The following is a 25,268-nucleotide window of genomic DNA, read 5'->3' on the forward strand; positions in this document are numbered from 1 at the left end:
TCAGGAAAGTGCATAGGTTTTGACCGCGTTAAAAATATACACAGACATTTTTCAAAGAGGTGAAGAAATAATAAGAAACAAATAATGGATGAGTAATGAAGCATGTTATAATTTTATAAGTCATGTTGATTTTATTAAATACTTTTGTGGTGTTGAGTATTTAAGCTTTGATACTTTTTCGATATCATGTCTTTTAAAACAACACAGTCGTTGTTATTTACACATATGGTATATGGGGCATACACTTTTGGCTTTTGCCAGTTGTAAGGCATCTCCTCAATGTGATAGCAGATAGTTTGAATGTTTTTGTTAGTGTGTCATGCATACAAACATGCCCAGCCCACGCTGGTTTACACTACACCACAAGTTTATAAAAGCCAGGACCAGAATTCATGCATTTGCATAACTCTGTGAAAAAGCTGATAAGCATGCTTTCTCCTGTTTGTCTCGACGCATTTTTAAATGCTGTTTCATTGCATTGCTTAAAATGACTTGGGGGGGAAAAAATATATATTTAATAATGTAAAAGCAAAATGCTCCGTGTAAAATGAATGTGCTGGTTGAATGATGCATTACTTCTGTATTGTGAAGCTGTCCTTACCTCACCTTAGCTTCCTACAGTTACAGTACGGTTTCCTCACCAAAGCTGCTCTTCTTTTGCTGTGTTGTTCTTAAGCTGTCAACTTAAAAAAAAAGCGCTTTATAAACCTGGCTTAGGTGATCAAAACATTTTGACAACATTCCACGGATTAAGATGAGCTATAATGCTGCGCAAATGTTTAAAATGTATTCCTACCTCAACTGTGGCTGAAATTGAAATAAGACGGCAGCTGAAAAAACTCTGCCTCTGTTTTCTGTCTCATGTGTCAGGATAGCTTTATTGTGAATCATCTTGGTGCCTGCCTGGATTCCCCCCTCCCAGTCATCAGATTTTCTGTTTTCTTTTGCTCAAAAAAAACAAAACAAGGCTCAGGCACATGCTTGCTTATGTTAATATATCTTTTAATCTTCCCTCCGTATTTCTTTAAAGCTCGCCTCACTCCCGGATTCCCAAAATATGTGCATGTTGTAAATCCTGTTTCACTAATTCACCCTCTCCCCCCTAGTAATTTGTCTTCCACTCATATCTCTTTTCTCTCTGCCCAAGGTTACAGCGTGATTCATTCCTTACATCAGACGCTCTCCCACTCTATCTAGTTTCCGTCAGCAGCAGTTGAAATAGACAGAAACAGGGTAAATTAGGGTAAAAAAAAAAAATGTTCCCAGATTCACACTTTTATGCTCACATCGCTTACTCTGTCTGCAAAAACTTCGACTCTTCTTGCAGACTACAAGATGTGAGTTGGAAGAGAAAATGTGATTTATTCAGTGCCTACTGATTAAATCAGGCAGCTGGCAGGTCCTGTACTACAGTGTTATAAAGGGATTTAATTGATCCCATAACAACCTGGCAGATTGATATCACATTCATATCATCACCACAAAGTTTGAGGACTGCATGTGCAGAATTTGAAATTAAATTATAAGGAGTCTCTTAGGATATGAGCTACTTTGAACAATGCCAGGTCTCCCCGTCATCAAAATGTGACATGTTGGCTCAGTAGTGCTCTTGACCTCCAGTTAGAGGCTCAAAACCTGGCAGCTTTTTTACCTACTCTGCGAAGACTTTCATTTTGGATCAGTTCAGTGAACGTAGGGATGTCCTTCATGTTAACCATACACATTGATATGTGTGCGGTGTGCTTTGGTTGTTATTTTCCCTTTAGTGAGTTCATATATTGTGCTGCTCTGGATCTTCTGCCCTCCCTCGTGACCTCCTTACCTCTTCTGAACTTCTTTCTGGTTTGTTCTCAGTGCTTTATCAGAAGAGGAGAAGACGTCATTGCGTGCTGGTCTCATCACAAACTTCAATGAGCCTATTAATCAGGTTAGTGGGAAAATGGAATGTATTAAAAATTTACATGAAAGGAATGCTCAACATCATATACTGGTACAAAGAAACTACCTTTGATTAACTTTACTTATTTTATTTGTATAATATAATTATCATTTTAATAATTATAATATATTTATAATTTGTATAATGTGCGAAATGAAACTGACTGACCACTTTTTGCATGCTGTAGTCCATTTTTGCTGTATTGTACTATAATGATTGCATTATGATATGAAAAAATACTTGCAGAAGATTTAAACTAACTTGAAATTACGTTGTTGCTCCATAACAATAACTGACATGATGTTTTCAAGAAAGTTTAAAAAATAAATGTCATGGCTCTTTCATTCTATTTCATTGGGTGCCTGGAAATTGAATGCTTGTGCATTCCAATGAATGAATGAAAGTGTGAGGAGGAGAACGCTTTTGAAGCTCAGTTGTTCTCATTAAGGAAGTGGTGAAAATGCAGCTTATGCGGAATACATTAGCACCATTTTCCACACTGCCAATGTATTTCAACCGCCAGCTGACATCAAAACTGTTGTTGTTTTTCTGACTGTAGATGGACTTAGTTAGATCAGATCAGCTGTTCCATCCAAACGAACATATCACAGACAGAGAGGGAAAACAATTTGGAAGATTTTGTTCTTGTCTCTAGGAGATAAAATGCACCGCAGAGACAGAGATTTTTCATTAGGTTGTTACCCAACCCCAACACTGGCATTGAAAAGGCAACAGGTAATATCGATGCCTCTGTTTTAGATATGGCCTGGTTACAGCGTACACACAGAAGTTGTTGCCCAAAATGTTTGAAATAGGCTTAAGCAATAAACAGATGTAAAATTATGAAGTTAGAAATGATTATTTAAAGAGACTAATTATTATGTGGACACAGGGACGTTCAAGGGTTAAAAAGCCATTCTTTTTACAGTTCTTGTTCATGTTCAACAAACAAATAATTCAGGAATCAAGTGGTGTATAATACATCTGTTTGACGGGACATGGAAGGTGGCCCTGAATGGTGGCCATCCATTCTGGTTTCTACAGCTTGTATATCCCTGAGGGAGAGCCCTCCAACATCAGGACTGATAGGGTCCATATGGCAAGCAATGGATGCCATTTAAAACGCCATATGTCTCACCAGTCACAGCCTGTCCTTGTCTAATCAAAGCTCCGGAATAGGTTGTGCATGTTCATGCATGCAAGTGTGAGGGCGTGCCAGTGTTGTGAGAACAGTTTACATTTATAAAATCTGTAATCCAAGCAAATTGTTTCAGGCTCACGTGGCTTTCTTGGAAAACATAATGACTTATTGATACTTGAAAATTAGATTTTGCATCTGACAGACATTTGATTGCTAGACGCCATTCAGGTGTGTTAATTAGAGCTTGCATTCTGTAGAGATGTAATAAATTCTCATTCTCTTGTTTCGAAGTTCAAAAGAGCTAAACGTAACCAAATAGCCATTGCTGCTTTAATTCTTGTAATACGTAATTAAAAATAGGCTTGATTCATGGATTTAAAAATTGAAGGTGAAACTGCCATACTTGGAAAATATCAGGTTGGCTTAACCATGCCATAGACTTTAAACTACTACTACAACACCACCTGTGTCATTTACTGATAACCAATGTGTGATTCCTGAGGTTGTAACAGTGCCATAAAATTTACGTATACCGTAATAGATATAAATTGGGTGGACAAAGTATTAGAAACAGAACACTGCAAACCACAACTCACAAAATTACCATAAAGTTAAATCAACACGCCTATGAAAAGGTCATAAGAAAAATGAAACATTACAACCCTCATGAAGGACTGATTTATTGCAGGGCTGTTGCATGAGACTGGCTTGGTTTTCTCATAAACTGGCAACTGGCAGCGTATATCTGTTACCACCTTGCACCTTGTTGCAAACATGTGGATGCAAATAAACTACACCTCATTCAACTGGATCTTTTTACCAATACTATATTTATGATAGAACAGTAAAAAGTAACTATTTTGGTAGGATGGGTGAATCACAGCTGTCAAATCAAACTCTGATTATGTTTATGTGATGTGGGGAAAAACGGCTATTAAAGGTGGGTTTAAACCGTATCAGAAGCTCGCTGACTGCTCAGGTATAAAACGCCCTTTTCAGTCTGGACACTCAACATCACCATTCATGATTAGGTGTCTTACCTCTTGCTCAAAAGTAAATGGGCAGATTTGATTGATAATTGCAACAAGTACACTTTGGGAAGTGTCAAGAAATATTATAAGTGAAGCTGTGACGATGTCATGGCAAATACTTTAGACATAGTCTAGTCCTTGTATTAAAGGCCATGGATGTTTATTGCATGTACAAAGACTCTGTTCTGAAAAGCAACATTATCTATGTGATTGGAGTTGGGTATAGAATAGTATGTGCACTATGCTGTGTACAATATAAAAGTTTAATTTGTGTCCCACACATCCAAAATACTAATTTAACACCATGCCGTATACTTATATTGTGTGATGTTTTAGCTGTAGTAAAACTCTTGTGGTGTAATCCCCTTCTGCTGTGTTAATACTTTGCCTCTAGTCATTTTTTTATTTTATTTTCTCTTTGTGTTTTTCCAACAGATAGCGACCCAGATTGCAGTACTGATAGCCAAGGTGGCCCGTCTGGACTGCCCCAGGCAATGGCCAGAGCTCATTCCCATTCTGCTCGAGTCTGTGAAGGGTCACGATGGCCTGCAGCAGCACAGAGCGCTGCTAACCTTCTATCATGTCACCAAAACCCTAGCTTCCAAACGTCTGGCACAGGACAGACGACTCTTCCAAGACGTAAGTGCACAGTTTTGAGCCATTTGTCAGTTGCTTTTTCATCACTCTCAGCTGTAACACCTTGACATTTTATTGCTTGTCATTTTTGACCTGGCTTTTTGTCCTCTGCACTTGATGCAGTAGCGGTGCACACCTGAATAGAGGTGACTTTAGGTTCCCCCCCTCAAAATGATTCTAATGTGAATAGATGAATAGTAAGTTTATCTTGAGTTTCATGTTTTTCAGTTCCATATTTAGCCTGAAGGAGATGCTGTTTAACTACTATAGGAAACATATCAAAGACAAGATTTATGGTTGCCGGATTCTCTGTGCATACATGTGTCTGTTTTCATGCATGGCACGAGCACTATACGATTTACATATTTGGGAATAGATGTGCCTGTGTGACTGGTTATGTGTGTTATAGAGATTGTGTTTTAGAGGCAGCGAATCAGAGCAAATGCAAATGCTTTTTTTTCACCATGTATTGTTTTAAAAGAACAGTTGTGAAGTGAAGGGGTTTAGGGGAATAAATATAATCAAACAGACCAACAGAGGAGGAAAAAAAAAATCAAGTGACACAAGCATACCAGTGGACATCAGAGACTGAGAACTAATAGTTGGACGTTGTGCACAGTCACCCTCTATGCCTAAATGTGTGCCCTTAGGCAATACGAAGAACAAAGGCAGTCTGAGCCCAATTAAACAGCTTTTAAATGATGCACTGATGACTTTGACGCTAAATGGCCCATGCAGTGCTCTCTCTCCCGTCATGACGTTGAGTGGCTCGGCAGTCGGCAGCCATGCAGACACACACACCAGCATTGTGAAGTGGTGACGAGGCAAAAGCCAATGCAACGCCGTATGTCTATAGCTGTATGTATTTTCCATGTTTTGTATAGACCCCTACAACCGTCTCTCCGTCTGTCTGGTGTTAAGACTCCGAACAAGAGAAAAGAAAAACTGACTTCACAAGACCTTCATTGTTTTCATTATCGAAGAAAACTTAGAAAATAAGGAAAACAGTAGTTTTGAGTGGGTTGTAGGCGTGAAAGGAATAAAGCGATCACTGGTTTCCTGAATGTCACCTGTGCCATTTATTCAAAATCTGCATTGTCTGGCTGAGTATCTCTTTTTATCTAGTATGTTTAGACTGTTTATTTTGTTTCCCACTCTATTTAGTACAGACATAATGTGTACATAAGAACTGTTAACGTGTGTGTGGGTGTTTGAGTGTGTGCACTTCTCTACAGTCCTTTTGTCCTGGCTAAAACTGTTGCCAGACCATGTTGACTGGACTTATGGAAGATGATGCATCGACAGCAGCACATTAACTATTATCTCTTTGTTTTGCTGTCCCACTTGCTGTGAACTCAACTAATGTGCCAGACACAAAGCTAAACAGAGTGGGAGTGGAAAAAAAAAATGACGTAGCAAATATTCTCAGATTTCTAAAAGTATTTTTCTTCATCATATGATGAACAAGTGAAGAGTAAGCAAGAGTTAGAATAATAGTTTAATTTAAACCATTTATCTGGAAAATGTATCCATTAACAGGCTCCACCAGTTGTCTATTTAAGAAAAGCTTCACATTGCTAAATAGGCCATGGCTGAATGGCAGTGTTATGTAATGCTGTCTAACAATTGAAAATGATATTACTGAGTAATGCACTCGTTGCTACCAAACATGATGATTGTGCAGCATCAATCTTGCAGTTGAACTGTAGATGAATTGCCGCGCGCCAGTAGCATGGAGACAAGATGGCATATCAAAATGACTATAACACAGGGGCGTGCACGTCAAAGTGGAACTATCTACAGGTGTGTGAAGCCTGATCACAACAGGCTGGTTGACATGAGTTGCTGTCCTTCATCCACTGTATTGCCTGGTGTTTCCCAGAGGCCAGCGTGTCAATGCGTTCAGGTGAACTCTACCACCCAGATTTTTGTTACGTAACTGAATTTACCAGCAGAACACATTTCAAAACATATAGCAGTAGAATATATTCCTTTTTTCTGTTGTACATGTTCTTGCAGCGGCGGCCCACCGTTCCAAAATGATTGCCTCCAGTGCTTCAGAAATTTCTAAAATGTCATGAAGTCGCAATTATACGACTTTGCGGAGCTGTCCGCTCCACTGAACTCAAACGAACGGTCGTCAGCTCTCTCCACTTTTAGGATGAGCAACTGGAACAGTGACAGTATGTCAGCTTGACCAGAAAAGTCCACATTTGCCATGGTGTTATGACTTTGAGTGACAGAGCATAGTCGGACTGGGTATCTGGTAGCTATGTGCTACAAGCTGTATTAACTTTAATATACAAAAATGTCAAAATGTCAAGAAAGGAAATATTCTTACACCTACGCCTTATTAATCAGCACCCAGGTTTGAAACCCTTTGACCCAGTGCTCAAAACCCCCCTAAAAGAAACAGATATTTTTGCTTCAACCAGGATAATACACTTCCACAGACTCATAGGATCTACAAAAAAAAGTAGCAAAGTATTTGTGCTTTTGGATTTTTGTTGCTTCTCAGAACACAACAATTGTATTTATGAATCATAAACCCAGACCTCCAACTACTCTCTTTTGTACTCCACGTTTCCCGAAATAGCTATATGGCTCAAACTACACAGGATTATTATTAGAGAATTTTAATAATGCATTGTAGAATATTTTCTACAAGCATTGGGTTGTTTAGAGTTGTTCACTTTTCACAGTAGAATTTCAGCTTGTAAAGACGCTGCATTAATGTAAAGATACTTTGTTGGCCTTGTTTGTCTTTTTGTGACTTGCAAACATGCAATAAGCTTGTAGGAATGATGAATAGGGCAAGTTATATCCAGTGTCTGGCTTTGTGCTTTTTAATGGCGATAGAGGGGCAATATCCCACATGATGGGTATTCATAAACAGACTGTCAAGTGAAATGAACCACACTTTACTTGGATGGCTTTGGTTTGCGAGCTCTTCTTTCTGGAATAGGATATTGGCTTGCAGCTAGAGGAAATTGTTTGCTTTTATTGAAATTTGCCTCTCTGTCGTCTCGTCTACACTCGTGAAAAAGAGCAGACACATGCATAGACACAGCTTTTTTTTGTTGTTGTTGGATGCATCAGAATTCTGTTAAATGATTATGAATTTAACAATTGTCATCCTAGCTTTTCAAGAGAGTGGGCTGAAGCGCTCGTCAGTGCCAGTAGCTTTTTGGTTTTGTGATTTGTGTTATTTTTTTCCAGGCGTAGAAAACTGTGCCTACGGTGTGGTGTTGTGCTGTTTCTCAATGCTTTTTAGTGCAGTGTGTCACCCGAGGCTATGAGACGGATTGTAGTCCTGTTCAGTAGATTTGCATCAAGCTTTCAAAAGCTGCACCTTCAGCCATGCTGATGAGTGAATTATGTGAAACACACACCGATTGTGTTAATTTTTGTGCTTGCTAGCAAACAGGAGTTGTGTTTCATTGGTTTTACATCAGCTGCTAACTTAAAATAAATGTGGGTGCTTATTGCATGTGCATCATAGTATATCATTGGACTTGTTGTGGTATTTATTATCTTGTACACTACATGAGATATCAACTCTGTTATTGTCATGTTGAAGTTTAGTTGGTCAAAAGTTTGATGGTGGTGCAGCTGTTTTAATCATAGGGCCAATAAATGTATTAAAATCACTTTTCTAAGACTGGAGAAGAAAGGATTGCAATTCACTGAGATGAGATACACTGTATTTAACATCTTGTTGAATATGAGGAGACAGTTGTTTTTCATAGAAGTTATTTATAGAAGCTTGTGTTGGTTGAGCTATGATTACAGTAGATGATTGTAATTTTTCTCGACACCTTCATTTCACTGTTAAATAACCATGGCACTCAACAGTTATGTAATATATTAATTTCATTGCTCTGTGTGACGTGTGATATCAGAGTGATGCGAGAAAAGCATCATGGAGGTCATCATGGCTAATTCAAAAATTAGATTTATGTCAGACTTTATGAATAATTCCATGTGTAAATCCTGTAAACACAAATGTGCAAGTCGCATTGACACATAAGGAGCTCAACTTTTTCTTTCTGTGGAGAGAACAGAAGGGGATCTGATAAAACTGAAAGCTTACACAGTTACATCACCTCAGGCATCAATAGGTGGTTAGGATGCAAACATGCCTGAGAGCTTTTTCCCATAACTTTTGGAAAATGTATACTTCACATCAGTTTATCATTTGTAGGGATATCCAGTTATGCAGTCAAACCTGCTTTTAGCCATATAAAATTCAGTTAGGGTGACCTTAGATGCAGCAGGAAAATGTTAAGAGCCATAACTTGCACATCAGCAGATTGCCTGAAAACAGAAAGAGTTACTTCAGACTTTTTCTTAAACTTCTTTTAGGTTCTATGCATTGGATTAGTCTGGAATCTGTGCAATAGAGGGTGCCAAGCTCTCAAGAAATCTCTCCAAAGAAGAAACTTGCCAGTTTTGCAGTTTTGTGTAAAGAATCTATCAAAGCCTATGCTGTGCTGTCAAAGTAGGGATTTCTCTTTCAGCAGGCATGCATCATCAACCTAAGCACTGGTTCTCAGATTTCTCCAACTTGACACATGAGTGTTACTCACAACGAAAAGTTCTCCTGTCAATGAGTTGTTCGGTTTCTTTCTTTAAGATTTAATGTTCATTTCAACTTTTCACAGACAAATTTTAATTGCAAAAAAAAAATACTAAAATGTCTTTCAACATCACAAAAATATCTGTTTGTGTTGTTTTTCTGAAGCATTATCTCACTTGAAATGCTCCAATATTGAACCACGGTGTTTGAATAGTTCCAGAAATGTAACTATTTGCCTATTTTCTGTTCTGTTTCTTTTTATGAAAACTCCAACCAAAGCATAATCCAAAGCTCATTATTGTGCCACGGTAGATTTATATTGTCTGGGCCTCAGGGCCAGACAATATACTGCACAGTCGATGGTGCTGAGAGTACTTTTGTCTATTTTTTGTTTGATGGTCTTGTTTTGCCTCTGCCTTCATTGGGGGAAAAAAAAAGTAATTGGTCTGAGCTCAAACAATGTTATGGCAGTGACTGTAGGATGTTCATTTAGAGCTAAATTAGCCCTGTGACTCACAGGTCCCTCTTTGCTCCCTCTGTCCATATGTTTGTGTGCATATTTTGCGGATGTGCTTTCATCCATGTTGTCAGCAGCATTGTCAGTGTTTTGCGATTCATTTCACGTGTTCACCAGAATCACCTCACATGCCTGTTGTTAAATGTGATCCAGAATGGTTTCATTTGTGTGATTGACTGTACTGTTTATGTTTATGTTGGCAGCTGGCGTCAGGCATCTACAGCTTTGCATGCTCCCTGTGGAGCCATCACACCGACTGCTTCCTCCAGCAGATTTATGCCAGAGATGAGGCCACGGCGCTAAGCTCACTGGAGAGGACGCTGCTCTCCCTCAAAGGTAGCAACATTGGCTCACACGTGCAAATGCACACATAACACTGCATCCTCATACAAAGTGACGCAGTGATTCATCACCAATTGGGTAATAAATTATGGCCTTAAATCACTGCCTGCTGTTGCATAATGTGATTTTTATCAAGATTCTGCTTACTGATAAATTTAATTAAGTGGACAAACGAACCTGCGGAAATATTTATCATATGTCACTTTGTGAAACACCACTTAAGCAGAGTTCACTTTCATTAGCGATCAGCAACATTCCTGCATACTGATTTACTGATTTATTTATTTATTTATTTATTTTTTCTTCAGTGCTTCGCAAGTTGACAGTCCACGGATTCCAAGAGCCACAACAGAATATGGAAGTGATGGTGAGTGTTATGTTATTTCAGCTGTGGGTTTCTTATTTTGAAAAGGCTGATATTTTTCTTGTTGGTGTTTTGAGTTGAAAATGAGTCCAAGTGTGCAAAATGTGGATGGCCATGAAGATTGAAAGTGCCTTAAGCCTTGTCTCGGTTCAAAGAGTCAAGAGAGTTCTGAGCTTGTCTCCCACTCTCAGTATGAAGAAAGTCCAGCTCCATAAAGCTGTTTTAATTTAATTTAGTCTAAATCTCTATGGTTTAAAAAAAAAATAAAATCTGAAGTGGCTGTCTAGATAGTGTTTTGGCTCCTCCATGGCTCAGAGTAAATGGAATCATTTGCATTAAAACGTCTTTTGAACTCTGCAACAAGCTGCAAGTTCTGACGTTTTGGAGAATAATAGTGAAAAAACTGTGACTCATAAGTCAGAGTCACTTAGGTACTCTTTCTTACTATGAGCAGTGCAGCCACTTTAATGGATAAACCTGGTTGCAAAACTACTCTAAGATATCAAAGGGGCACATGGCACCGAAGTTATTTCATTTAAAGAACCTTGAGACTGAAATCTTGACGTCAAAATAAAAATTGGAGAGTTTTGACAGGAGGATGTTTGTGTGTGGGTTTGTACGTGTTAGAAATTCAACTACTCAGTGATTGATTAGTATTAATAAGATAATTGGGGACATATGTTTGAGTCGTTTATTGAAGTTAAAATACCAAACACATTGTTTTGGCTTGAAAATTAGGATTTACTTATCTTTTTTAAATTTACCCTTCATTATAAATTGAATTGTTTTTATTAACTTTGATTTAAAAAAACAAACAAAAAGAAATCATTTTGTTTACTGCGCTCTATTTTTCCATTAGACCACTTCTAACTCGCAGGCTGAAGGTTGTATAATGGTTGATACAGTCACATTAAAATGTTATTTGCCTTGAGCTGTCCCTGGTTATTTCCACTCACTGAGCAGACATAATGGTTTGGAGTTAATATTTCATGTTTAGATGTACCGGTATATACTGTAATTATTCCAGAATCACTACTTCAATACCACTTTTCATGTATTTTGTTGTTCAGCTGAGGGTGTGTTAACAGAGAAATGTGTTTACATTGAACCTAAAGCTCCCTTCAGGTCAAGGCTACCTAGTACCTCATACTATTTTAAAATCATGTGTTTCTCTTTTTATATTTATTGTTCCTGTCCACTCAAAATAGTGTTTTTTTTTTATTTTTTATTGTGGCTTCACTTGGCCATTTGACCTTCACTGTGCAGAGTAATGTATGTTGAATGTTTCACACCTGAAGTGTGTTTTCGCATCAATCTGTTGAAGGGGGAAAGTTTGCCTGTGCTCACCTTGAAACTGACTTTAACTAGTTTTTTGGTCATGGTTCAATATGCAACTTGAAGCCTCCAATGCACATACACACTGAGAATAGACATTTCAGTGAAATAGGAGACCTTTTCAAACCTCGCTTCAAAACAGAGCTTTGGAAACCTATGGGTGACGTCGCTCAGGCTTTGTCCATTCTTTAGTTTTACTGCTTAAAGTAACAGGTGGTGTAATCTTTGGTTGTGCCTTTTCTTTGTCTCTTGACTCTGTACATGGACAACATTATGCATCCATTTACTCCACTATCTCAGACTGACATTACACTAGTCTGATCCCCAGACTGAATCTACTCTCATCTTTCTATTGACTTAACACGTTTGAATGTAATCATGAGCAATGTTCACACTTTAACCTGGATGTCTCTGGCATCGGCTCTCATGACCTGGAACAAATTCAACTGAAAGAAAGTTAATTATTGTTAATTGGAACAGGTGAGGTGAGTCAGACGGGGATATTGTAATTTAAATTCATTAGGTGCCATCATTGATTTAGCTCAAATTAACAAATTTCCTGGATAGTAAATCTGATTACACAGGTTAATTTTGTTCAACTTGGTTATGGGAATCTTCATTAACACCACTTTGACTGATTATCTACTTCCGGTGGTTTGTTTTCAGTCAAAGTAGTTTTGGACACCTACAATGTCTGCAGTCATTTTTCACATATTTTCTGTGATGGCTTGATGCTATGTCTGCACACTTCTAATTTGATAAGGCCTTCATGGTAGGATGCAGGTTGCCTACTGAAAAAGTAATTAAGCAACCAGCAGAGAACTGAATAAACCTTCTGAAAGAGTCACTATGTAACTAACTAATTCATGATGTGTATCTTAGAGGCCTGCAGCACAGCAGGCCTGGACTATAACAGTGAATATTGATAATAAGTGTGTCCCATATCTGCTAATTATGCATAATGTTGCTGTGAATAGGCTTATGCTTTTGTTAACCACTTAATTTGTTGTCACTGAGTACTTTGACCCTCAGCAGTACATTCTCTGTAAACTAAAATTGTGAAACACCAAATAAAATAGGTGCCACCCACACCTGTGCAATAAGCCATTTTGTTTTCTTTAGCTGTGTTGTTTATTTCTAGTTTGTATTTTGAGCTAAAATATATGTGTTTAAAAAAAAAATCTCATTTTGATACAGCATGAATCATAAAATTGTTGGCTGTTGGGCATCATTTTTCCGTGTGTTTAACACCGGGATATCAGCTTATCTTGGTATGTCTGGTCCCAGCGGGTGTAATTTATTCATGTCAGTGCAAGTTTCTGTTCCAAGCATTTTGTTTGACTTTCCCTAATGCTCTTTTGGTTACGAATACAGTCTTCAGATGCAACTTTTTTACAAAAGACGCAAGGCTTGGCAGAGCCATCTGTTTTTATTTGCACAAGTTCTTTGACCTCTTCTTGGCTCTTCTCTGTGCCTTAAGGCCAATGGTTTATTTCATTCACACTTTGGTCTCTGATTATAAACCATCCAGTCGACATCACTCATGATCATTCTGAATGGACAGGGTTTTCTAATCACCACAGTGGCAACGCTGCTGGAGAACGGCAGCGAGCTGGAAAACACTGACATTAAGAATGAAGAGCATTGTCACTTTTCAAACAAGCTGCCACAGTGATTCATTTTAAAACTTGCAGTTCAATGACTGTCTTCATCTTCCATGCCTGATTGTCAAACAGACACTATGAGGGGAAGGCTAGATTAGACCTCTCAAATAATCCTGTTAAACAAACAACAGAAACAAAAATCACTTATACATTTTACATTCTTTTCAACTTGCTACTCACTATGTGTAACATGAAGCGCATTTGTGACATCTTTGGGTCACACTCAAAGAAAATTATAGTTTTAAAAGACACATTAAGTTGAACCATTGTGATAAACAATCTACAGCCCGGTGCAGGTATTTTTCCATATACTTGGAAACATTTGCCAAAGATTGCCACCCACTGTTCTTCCCTTAGATCAGACATGGGCAAACTACGGCCCGCGGGCTGTATACGGCCCGTTAAGCTTTTCAACACGGCCCGCTGAACTTATCCACGTCCAAAAAATAAAAATATATCTTACAAAGATATGTGTCTCATCACTGTGCGATTAAAAACTCGGCGAGCTAGCCCCCAAAGAGTAGCAACAAAACCCACAAAATGATGCAGTATGTCTTATCTTTGCTGTTCTGTTTTTCTAGGAGGTCCTGGCCCGGCCCCTCTGTCAAATTTTAGAACCCAATGTGGCCCGCAAGTCAAAAAGTTTGCCCACCCCTGCCTTAGATCCTTCCTCAGATGAACTCGGTTGTTCCGCTGACGCTCTCATCTCTCTTTACAAACTACTTCTCACACTGCTGCTGACATGTTCATTTGATGCCCACCACTCTGTCTCCATTTTCCATCCTTTTTTTTTTTTTAACAGTCTCAATTTTCCTCACATTCATTTACTTTTCACTTCAACCTCATGTATTTTTCCCCGTCAGTGCCATGAGCCTTGCGCCTCCTCCTCTTTAGTTATCAAACCCTTTTCTGGCTGATTCAGCTGAATTCCTATATTTTGAACTCCCACCTACATTAGTCGTTTCTAATTTTCCTGCACGCTCTATTAAAGTATTTTCTTCTTTTATATCACGTACCTTGCCTCCCCTTCTAAATCCCACTATTAAATTAACAAATGCCTATTGTGAACTTTGTTCTCCATCATCTCCCACCTTCTTCTGTGCTCCTTTTGTGACCCCACTCTTTCTTCACTAACTCTATTAGGAACTGTAGTTTCTGGCAGGGCTGTGTTGTGTGATTAATGACACTGCTGTTGACCTCATGGCTGAACATTAATGCAGAACTAAACAGATTGCATCTCCATCTATCATCTGATTTCCCATGCTAAGCCACGTCTACACCAGGCTACAGAAAATTGATTCTCTCTCATATTGTGTAGCTGGCACTTTTATTTATTCTCCTGAGTACAGAGGCAAGTGTGCCCACGCACACATACACTGCTCTCACACATCCTAAAGTTATTCCCTTGTTAAGATATCTGCTTCTGGGCAATACTGATGAAGCAATCATGAATGATTCAACTGCAGAAATGTCAAAGAGATTACACTTTATCTCACCCTCTCTTCATCTTCTCCTTTTCAGGGTTTCCTGAATGCAGTGTTTGAAAGGCTAAAACAGTTCTTGGAATGCTGTGAGTACTTGTCTCTTTCTCTGTCACGAATCTCTGATCCAAGGCTTCTTCCTTCACTAAACAAACTCTGGTGCTTGAACCAATACACGCTGAAGGCAACTACTTAAAAGTCTGAGATACTTTATGATGCTGAGAAGTATGGGGTCTCATAACTGGATAGCATAATGCACTGTGTCAAACCAAAATTGAGGCTGAACCATCCTATGGGGCTTAGTTTTTAATTAAGAGTTTCTCCAGGTAAAACTTATGCTCCCTTTACTGTTTTTTATGAGTATGGCTTGGGGACTGAGAATCTTTTGTAGCAAACAAACAGGTAAAAGACACCATGTGCGGTGTCTTCCTGGAAAATATTTGATGGTGAACTCATCCTGTACTAGAAGATGTGAACATAAAACCTAAGCAGTAAAACAGTCAAAACATTATTAGAGGTCTTGCAGAGTTACGTGTTTTATTGAGCTGTAAACTATATTATATGGCTTACTCCAACGAAACACATTGATGCTGGTGCTAATATCGACATTCTTACCAAATTTTAGAAAATTGGCATTTCACAGGTTGAAACATGCCATCTACTGTTTAAATCACCCTGAGTATTGCAAGGCCATTGCTGACACATAGTCAATACTTCGGGTCTAATTTACACCAATCAGACGTGGGGGCCAACTTCCCTGAGCCATGCTTTGAGTGGGGGGTTTGTTTGAAATGTTGGTCACTCACAGGAATTTATGCTACTTTAGCCAACACTCTACATACTGCACCAAAATAAAAGCAAAAAAAATGTTTGGTGCAGTGGTTGATCTTGTTTTAGCTGCTGTACACACATTAAAGTAGCCATGGTGTGGCAAACTCTGTCCCCATTGTTCCTGAACTAATACAGCATGGCCTTTTTTGGTACCTATGGTACAGCAGTGGAAAGAGGCCAGTGAATCACATTCACCGAGTGCAGGAGCAGCTATCTTTGCTCATTTTCACTGTCAAATCTCAGTATCCAATGGTCCTTTATTTTTTTTGTCTTTGTCATAACATCACCCAGTGAGTGAGATAAATCTCAGACACAACTCCATGAGCTGCCAGAACAGCAGATGTTGGCAAAAAAATATATAATTTGAGATATCACTCTCAACTATCACTTCCAATATTTACTCCGCTGATGGCAATAGAGACAGGGTCAGGGTGCTGTTGGTGTTTGGACCTGGCAGATAGGAGAAACGAGCAAGGCAGCTCACAGTCGAGCTGGGGAGAAATATCTGCTCTGCACAGCCTGATAAGGTCAGCTATATAAACTCTTGTTTTTGGAGCAGTCTATGCTGTCCATTCAGGTGTCTGGCTCTTCCTGTTAGATGTTTGTCCTCCAACTGAGGTTACGTGTCTATTTCTGTGTTGAAAACTTTTTTTTTTGCTAGGCTACATGTCAGAAATAATGAATCTCTTTAGTTTCAGTCTTTTCCCTGTCTATGGATTTTATTAGCAGGTTTTGTTGATGTATGGCCTCAGTGACTTTGATGACTTTACACACCTGCTTACATTACGAGCTGTCACACACCTGCAAACAAGGAAACAATGGCATGGACACAAAGTCAATACAATGCAATGGTGTTCTATTTACATAATCCATAATCCTGATTGGTCCAAATTCTAATAGGTGCAAGACAAAGCAATCCTGAGCCAATTAATCTTTCAAGTCAATCCAGTGTCACTTCAAATTAGTAGTTGCTGATATAAATGAATGTGTGTGTATATAAGGAGATAAAGGAAACAATGACCCTGGCTGTTCACAAATGATTGGAGGAATGCCAGCGATTGTTATGGTCTCTGCCGATTTCATCAATGAGGATGACAAAGAAGTAAACAATTGGGACATCTTTATTGGCTCAAGCATCATGAGTGGTTTTATGGAGCCAAAATTTACATCAGAGAGAGTGAGTCATTCATGGTCATTTTTGGGTTCTTTTATTACTGTACTATATTATGTACACCAAAGATTATAATGGTCTTCTGGGACTCTCACAAGGAAGTGAGGTGACATTTGACCTTTAAAGAAAGAGCAAAGTTTCTTGTAATAAATGTGGGCAAGATAAATGAATCTCTGCACATTTCTTAAGCATCAGTTATCCGTTTGAGTGTTTTTCACACTTTTATATAAAACGTCTGTCTCATGAGTCTGTGATTCATGACTGTACTGAATAGACAGGATAAGACACCAGTTAAGATAATTTCTCTTCTAATGTTCCATTTCATCCTGAATAGGCGTCATCTGAAACAATTACGACTCATTTTAAAATCTCATTTATCAGTAACTGACAGAGTCCTTTCATGCAGTGTATCTTTTAATGCAGACGTGGGCTTAATACTTGAAAGTTACGAATTTTAGCACGTCATGCCACTGTTCGTCCAGTGTAACACTAACACGACACAGCCAAACACTACACCATCAAGGTATAATGTCTTTATGTGAATGTTGGGTAATGTTTTCATTCACCATTTAATGAATATTTTTATATTTTGGGAAATACTACTGTTTGCTTTCTTGTGAATAGTTAGCAGAGAAGATTGATAACATGGTTTGACTGGAGCCGGGAGCTAAGCTTAGAATAAAGTGTGGCCTTAGGGAAGCACCGATGGCCTGGCTTTGTTCAAAGGTTTCAGAGAAAGATCTGCTTTGGCAAGGACGCAAACAACTTCCCAAAATTGATGTGCACTCAGGTCATAAATTGAGATTTTTTTTAATATGACGGTTAAATTAATCTATTTCCTAATTTGAGTATTTTTATTCTCTAATAAACTCATTATTGACAAGCTGAATTAGTTGTATTTAATTAAAAAAATATCACCAGAAAAACATCTTTATTATTCTCTATTGCTAAATGATGATCAGAAAAACATCTTTATTATTCTCTATTGCTAAATGATGATAAGAATGCTCTATTGATGTTCTGCTGTTGTTGATGATGATTGCCTGAGGCTGGTGTATTGATGAGTTTACTGCTGCTTTTATGTAAAAATACTGTATGGTTATTTTGTGTTTCAGGCCGGCAGGTTGGTCCAGATAGCACATGCAGGGAAAAGCTGGAGAAGACGATTATACTGTACACTAAAGTTGTGAGTTGACTTGAATATTAATATATATTAATAAATGACAAATGTTTCATTGTTAATAGGTTATATCTTTTGCATTATGACCCTTTCAGACCAAATACAGTGTGTAACTTCTATTTATCACTCTCCCTTCCTATTTCCTCTGTCCTTTTCTTTTCTTCCATCCATATAGTTGTTAGATTTCCTGGAATACCACCCATGTGCATTTATACCCCTAATTCAGCGATCCCTGGAATTCGCTGTCAGCTATGTGTTCACACCTGCAGGGGAGGGAGTCACCTTTGAACGCTTCATTGTCCAGTGCATGAACCTCATCAAGATGATTGTAAAGAACGATGCCTACAAACCTGCCAAGAACATTGAGGGTATGATATGAGGACTTTGGAAAAGAGCGAGAGGAGCCAACAGAAAACGCCACTAATGCCACTAATGCCACTGAAATACCATCAGAGTCACCGTACCTCTCAATGACTCATTTATTTTAAGCTGTCAGAGGTCTCCAGTGCTTCAATAGCTGTTGAGCACAGCACTCGGCCTTTGTTCTTCCAGCTAGTATGGTCTTTGGTGTGCCTTTTTTATTGAAGATCTTTCAAAGCAATTGTTACTTGACAGAGAGTGGTGCCACGGTTTGTTTCTTGTGTTAATGCCTTGGTTTTATTTTAATGTTTGAATTGTACTCTTGCTGGTTCAATTTGAGTCCAACTGTGTAGATTTGCTTCCCCATTCTTATTTCCCAAACAATAAAAGTATTTCAAGTAGTAAGGTTACATAGCTAAAGGGAAAGATGAGCCTTGCCTGACACAGCTCAGCTCAGAGCAACCATCTGATTTATTTATTTATTAGGCCCATCCTGTCAGACAGACAGACAGACAGACAGACAGAGGCTTAGAATACTAGAACGGGTCCTTTACTCCTGAACCATTGGGGTCAAAGGTTACAGGTAAAGTAGAAGTTTGAAAATAAAATGGAAATCAGTCTGTTGTGTTGAGTATTGGTTTGGTTCTGGAACTTTAGACTTGAACATTCATTCTAACGAGAAAAAAGTGCAAATATGACTTTAATGTATGGATTGTTTTAGTTAAGTAAGTTATACTTTTTGACAGATTAATAGATAATGAAATATCTCTATCTCTTTTACTCTCCCTCCTTCAGACAGTAAACCAGAGAGTCTGGAGGCTCACAAGATCAAGACAGCCTTCTTCACACACCCCACGCTGACAGAGATTGGACGTCGGCTTGTCTCACACTACTTCCTTCTCACAGAGGAAGAGCTTGCGATGTGGGAAGAGGACCCCGAGAGCTTCGGTAATAGCACATCCCCAGATACACAGGCTGAATCCAAATGTCCAAACTTGATCTGGACCAGCAGAGACTGGCAGAGTTAACAGGCATGTTCTTGGGAAGTCCAGAATAGCAAGAGAATAGTAAGAATTGCAGTGTCACTTTGTGCGCAGGTTTCACCTGAATTTATTGTTTGTTATTATCCAATGAGGTCTCCAGTTGTGATTTGTTTGTGATAGCAAGAAACCTTTGATCAATTTTTATTTAAAGCAGCAGAATCTTTTATTTTGCACATCAAGCATCATTACTTTCTTTTCTTCCAGCGGTTGAAGAAACAGGTGGTGACTCTTGGAAATACAGTCTGCGGGTAAGTAAAAACGCACACACTATGAAATGATCCTATTATTTTTTTCATACTTATTACCTGAGAAGGAGGGAAACCAAGACAGAGAGTGGTCCTTCATGTCTCTGTTGTAGAGGCAGTAGGATGTTGAGTGCTTGTGTATTGTATGTATCCAGTGATGAAGTTGGTACACACAGTCCTCAACTGTTCTCACAAAACAATTTGGAGCAGCATCTCCACTCAGGAGACTCCACACTACCCTCCATTTGACAGCATCTCAGGACAGTGAGAAGAAATGTGACATTGCAGTCAGTTAATAAGTTCTAATTAAACCCTGAACTGTCTTTCTCACTTTTTATTGCGTCCGTGTTCTTTTTTGATAGGACAATGTTAGGGAGTTTTAAAACCAAATGTCCCAGTGAAAAGGGATTTTAATATAAACTGTAGAGTGGCTTAAGAGTTTTAAACAGCACTCTGTTGCTTTCTCGTTGAGTTAATGATATGAATTGAGTTTATAATGTAGAAATCACTCACTAAGGCTGGATATTCGTAAGCACTTCAGTATCTCTGCATATCTGTGCAGGGAAGGGTCATTGTGTAGGTTGCAGAGGCTAATTGTAGCTTATATTTAGTATTAACATAGAGTCTGAATACACACACATACCTGCATATGTACATATAACTCGAGGTGCAGAGCAGCAAGTTACAACCCGAGAAAGACAAAACATCATGCTGACACGGTGCATTGCATTGACTTTGCATTGAATTAAGTTAAAAATAAAACATGAAACATGGAGGAAAAACTTTGTACACTGTATACAGCTCAAAGCAGTTACATAGTATCATGAAAGCCTGCATTTCCAGTTAAGTCTGGCCTATCAGGTCAGAACTCGAGAACAAGGTCAACAAGAAATGTACATTGTTTTCTTAACTTGCTCATTAAAAGAAGCCCTGTGAACATAAATACTGTATATTTAAAATAAACAAATTATGTGTGCATCATGTGTATTTATATGAATTTATTGTAATTTCATTATATATCAAATCTGAGACCCCACCTACTCATAAACCACATAAAAAGAGTGCTGATAATACTGGCACAAAATGGCTTCCACAAAGGACTCAAACTCTTACTGGTTATGGCTTTGATTACACCTTTAATAAATAAACCTATGTATGTATTATGTAAATATGTCTTTTGATTTTGGATTTATGAAATAAATAAAGCAACAAACAAACAAACAAAGAGAACAGTCTGTGAAACAATGGCCGGCTTCTTCAAATCTTGATTCAGGTACTTTTGTGTGCCCGTCCTCTTCTGACCTTGTTAGCAGCAAATTGGGATGCTCAGGATGGTTCATAGATCTGTTGTCACTGTCCATCTTTCCCGTCCGTGGTCACCGATTCTAATGACTGATTATAGATGACCTTCGCCTATCAATTTTACACCCTGTCTATATTTTCCAAACAGAACAAGGATTTTGTGCTGGATTGGCTCTTTGACCTCTGACCTCTTGTCACCAAGAGGAAGAAAGGTTAAAACCACATGCTGTGAGATGTCACAGCATGTATACATGAATAGACTCAGCCCATGTTGTCACATTTCTTACACCTTCAATCAGTATTGATTTTCTTTCTTTTTCTTTAGCGACAGCTAAAACCAATAAACCAGTGAAGGTGGGTTGGATGGATCATTTCTGCATCTGAACACAGGCACACACGCAGAAATCCACTGACAATGTCACATTGACTTTTTATTGAACAAGTGCTCAAGGCATTGTTTGTGCAGGAGGATGTGCTCATATGATTTTTCTCTTCACCACTGCAGAGACAAAGCCAAAGCAGGCCGATAAGAATAGGGAGAGCTGTGATGCTGGGAGGAAAACGAATGATGAATTACACATACACTGTACCATCTATTTTGCCAATTAACTGTCTGCTTTTTCACTCTATTTAGCCGTGTACAGAAGTGTTGTTCCTGGATATCTTCCACAACTACAGCCAGACACTGACACCGGTGCTACTGGAAATGGTTCAGAACCTCCAGGGTGAGTTACGTGTCAATTTAAATAATATTATGTCTCAAAAGTGCAGTCTTCCCCCTTTTAACAAATGTTTTAGCATTCTGTCAATGCAAGGAAAAGCTAAAACTATTGCTTTCTAATAAAGCTCTGCAATAAATCCTTAGATCCATTCTGGTGGTCATTTTGGATGGTGTTTTTATTTTATTGTTATACTGAGAGGTCTGTCTAATATTTCCCCATACCAATGATTTCATAAGCTCAACCTTTTTATGTATTTTATCTCACCTTTTTGATATATATTCTTTATGCAAAGTATTCTAAGAACTGTTGCTCTTAGAAGCTACAGTTTCTGTAACACGTGACCTGTAGGTTTGACAACACCTTGAAGTTCCCTGGTGACAACCAAAGTACCTTGAATTGCCTATCTCTTTGAAAGTTGATACAGATACTGTCGCCTTGCACTGCACACATGGTATTCCTCCATTTCTTGAAACACAAAATGGGCCTCTTCATCTCTTCACCATCCCTATTTCTTATCACAAATGTAGCCTTCCCTCAGAGTAAGTGATACATTTTTCATACATCAAAAAACAACAAAGCCTGAAGGTTCATGTTGCTCTTAGAAGCCACAGTTTGTGTAACATGCGACCTGTAGGTTTGACAACACCTTGAAGTTCCCCTGGTGAGAACCTCCACCATTACAATGACACCTTCTCTGGACTCCCTAGCCAGCCAGCCAGCCAGCCAGCCAGTCACACGCACGCGCACACCACACTGCCACTGGTCCCCTGGTGGTACTGGCACACAGTTCTTGTTCTGTCGCTGAATTAACGGCTCAGTTGCTCAAACAGGCGGATTACGGGGTCTTCCTCCAGCCTGTCTCTCAAGCTGCTTTCATGTTCAAGTGACAGAGTGGAAATGGCTTCTGTTGGAGCAAGAAAGATGCCAGATTGGGCAATGCTATGGTTGAAGGGAGGCAGCTATTGATTTTGAGACCTGAGTACACAACAATGACTAATAGAGAGAGCGAGAACAGAGCAGTAAAATGACTGAGACAAGGCTGATACAGTCTATAGTCTAGACCTCTTTAAGCTGCAGCTGTATTATGATGTAATCAATGAGTCAATTAAATCCTGCAGAGCTTCTGTTATATTTGAAAAAGCTTGAGATAGAGCTTTCACATTATCAGCTTTTAGTAACATCTCTAGGGAAAAAAATCTTTAACTTGTTTTGTCTCTTTTTTTTGGGGCCAATTTTTATTAATTATGAATGAATTTATTTAATTACATTACATACATTCAAGGTACACTTGTAGGGATGTGGAGAGAGTGAAATTTTTCTGTTTGTACAGTTATGGTTGTAGACTGGTTATGAACAAATGACTTCAGATGCTGCAGTATTTTTTTATTTTATATGATATCATATGTGCATTATTAACCTGCTATAAATATTTCATTTTTAAATATTATAGTTATCAATCAATAACTTTATATCCCTAAGCTTGAACTGTATGCACATTGGTATAACACTTATCTTCCAAATGCAGTCTGTTACATCCAGAGTTTATTTTGTCTTTTGTAGGTCCAACCAATGTGGAAGACCCCGTTCAGTTGTTAATGAAAGACGCAGGTGAGTGGATTGAGACATACACGATGCATAACAGTCAGTTTACACTCCGTTAGGGAGAGTTTTTGTCTTTCTTACATCACTCTCTTTTCCCCCTTTCTACCTCCTTTAAGTATTTCTAACCATTTGGCAGGTCAAGGCTATAAAGCCAATGTGGTGGCATGCACAGATAAATCACAGACAGTTAGGATTGCCTCCTAAGAGGGCCTCTGTTAGAGCTGGATGCCCGTAGAGATCTCAGCGGTCTGTTGACGGTGTTGATAAAACAGCAGACATCACTGGGTGATGAAGTCGTGGTTGTAGCAGTGGCAGATTTGTACAATTGTGACTGTGAGAGCTGGTTGAAGAGCCAAAGGGGTGTTTAATAACAGCAGGTGTTTTTTTTCTGTTTTTAATGAAATAAAGAAATAAATAAATCAATAATTATAATGGTACTAATACAATTTTAGACTGAGGCTTTAATTATATGTTATATGTAAAAAGAGGGTTCAGTGTTTTTATTAGGCCCCAACATAAACCTGAGCTTGCTTCAGTTAGCTGATCACAGGAACAGGTACAAAGACATTTGTATACTGTAATATGTAACAACCACATTTGTACAAGTATGAACCACCCTTATAGCAGTTTTTAAAGTTTTGTTTTATTATATATATATATTTTGCAGCCTCTGTATCAGTCCCACATTTGTCATTTTAATGCTCCACTGACAGAAACAGTAGCATTAACTTCCTCTTTCTGAAATATTATACATTAGAACTGAATAAGTATATTTTAGTACACCATTAGCCCTCTGTGATGCCTTCATGACCACTACAAATACAATTGAAAATTTATGAACATCACATTTTGGGGAGCCGCAATAATGTACAGCAGTGCTAAAGAGCAAGGAACAACTCGACTTTATCTGAAATGGAAGCTAAACTGTGTCATAAACAAACAAACAAAATGGCAACATAATATGTAATGTAATATTTAATGTCTTAGCTGCCTTTTTTGTGCCAGTCTTTCCTTCAAGGCACGAGCGATGCAAAAGAGAAATATACATTTCTCTTTCCAGTTTCCAATTTCCTCTGTTTTTTTTTGCCTATAAATAGTAACTCCTCAAGCTTTGGTTTCTGTGATAAGGACCATGGCAACTGCTTCAGCACCTTTGGACTATACATCTTTTCTGCTTTGTTCCTCTTATCTCATCCTTCTTTTTGTCATGATAAATGAGAGAAAATATGTCCAAGAGGCATTTAACTGCTCCATATTTTTTAGATGATACAACTGAGACTCCTACAGTGTTTTATGTTTCACCCTTGTTGTCTCTGCTTTGGCTTATTTTGCTCTCACACTCAACTCATGCACACAATCACACACACTTACATAGACACATTGTAGCTTTCAGGCTACACGCACACAGCACCAGCACCAGCCTGGCATAATACCAGAGAATTATAGTAATAGGAAAAGTTTCAGTTTCTTTCTGTTAAATCTCGTCTCTTCTCCGTCTTTGTTCTTTTCCCCTCTCTCTCGTTCTTTTCTTGTTGCCATCTCAAAATTCATTAGTTCATTAAAATTTAACGCCATCCTCTTAATTGCTGCCACTATTATGCATGAAGAGCACCCTTTAGTGCTGTTGCTCTGTTGTGCCCCTGTTAAAATAACTCCCCTTTTGTTTTGTAGGCCATCATTAGATTGCATATTTAAAAGACAATAGCATAGTAGATTCAGCTTGACTTAGTGCTGGAATTGTTACTGGAATTACTTTTCATGGTCGTATATTTCATACTTTCTG

General features: G+C 38.5%; 1 protein-coding gene across 1 annotated transcript in view; it reads left to right on the forward strand.

Moving 5' to 3' along the window:
* ipo11 (importin 11) overlaps positions 1-25,268 on the forward strand; it is a 104,789-nt gene that overhangs the window by 9,712 nt on the left and 69,809 nt on the right. The window contains exons 4-14 of the mRNA XM_019264464.2: positions 1,855-1,927; positions 4,547-4,750; positions 10,047-10,179; positions 10,494-10,552; positions 15,070-15,118; positions 18,147-18,217; positions 18,387-18,579; positions 19,367-19,519; positions 19,819-19,862; positions 21,796-21,886; positions 23,444-23,491. Coding sequence (XP_019120009.1) covers positions 1,855-1,927; positions 4,547-4,750; positions 10,047-10,179; positions 10,494-10,552; positions 15,070-15,118; positions 18,147-18,217; positions 18,387-18,579; positions 19,367-19,519; positions 19,819-19,862; positions 21,796-21,886; positions 23,444-23,491 — 1,118 coding nt within the window. The remainder of the gene's footprint in view (positions 1-1,854; positions 1,928-4,546; positions 4,751-10,046; positions 10,180-10,493; positions 10,553-15,069; positions 15,119-18,146; positions 18,218-18,386; positions 18,580-19,366; positions 19,520-19,818; positions 19,863-21,795; positions 21,887-23,443; positions 23,492-25,268) is intronic.

This window comes from Larimichthys crocea, chromosome III (assembly GCF_000972845.2).
Source record: "Larimichthys crocea isolate SSNF chromosome III, L_crocea_2.0, whole genome shotgun sequence".
Classification (NCBI taxonomy): domain Eukaryota; kingdom Metazoa; phylum Chordata; class Actinopteri; family Sciaenidae; genus Larimichthys; species Larimichthys crocea.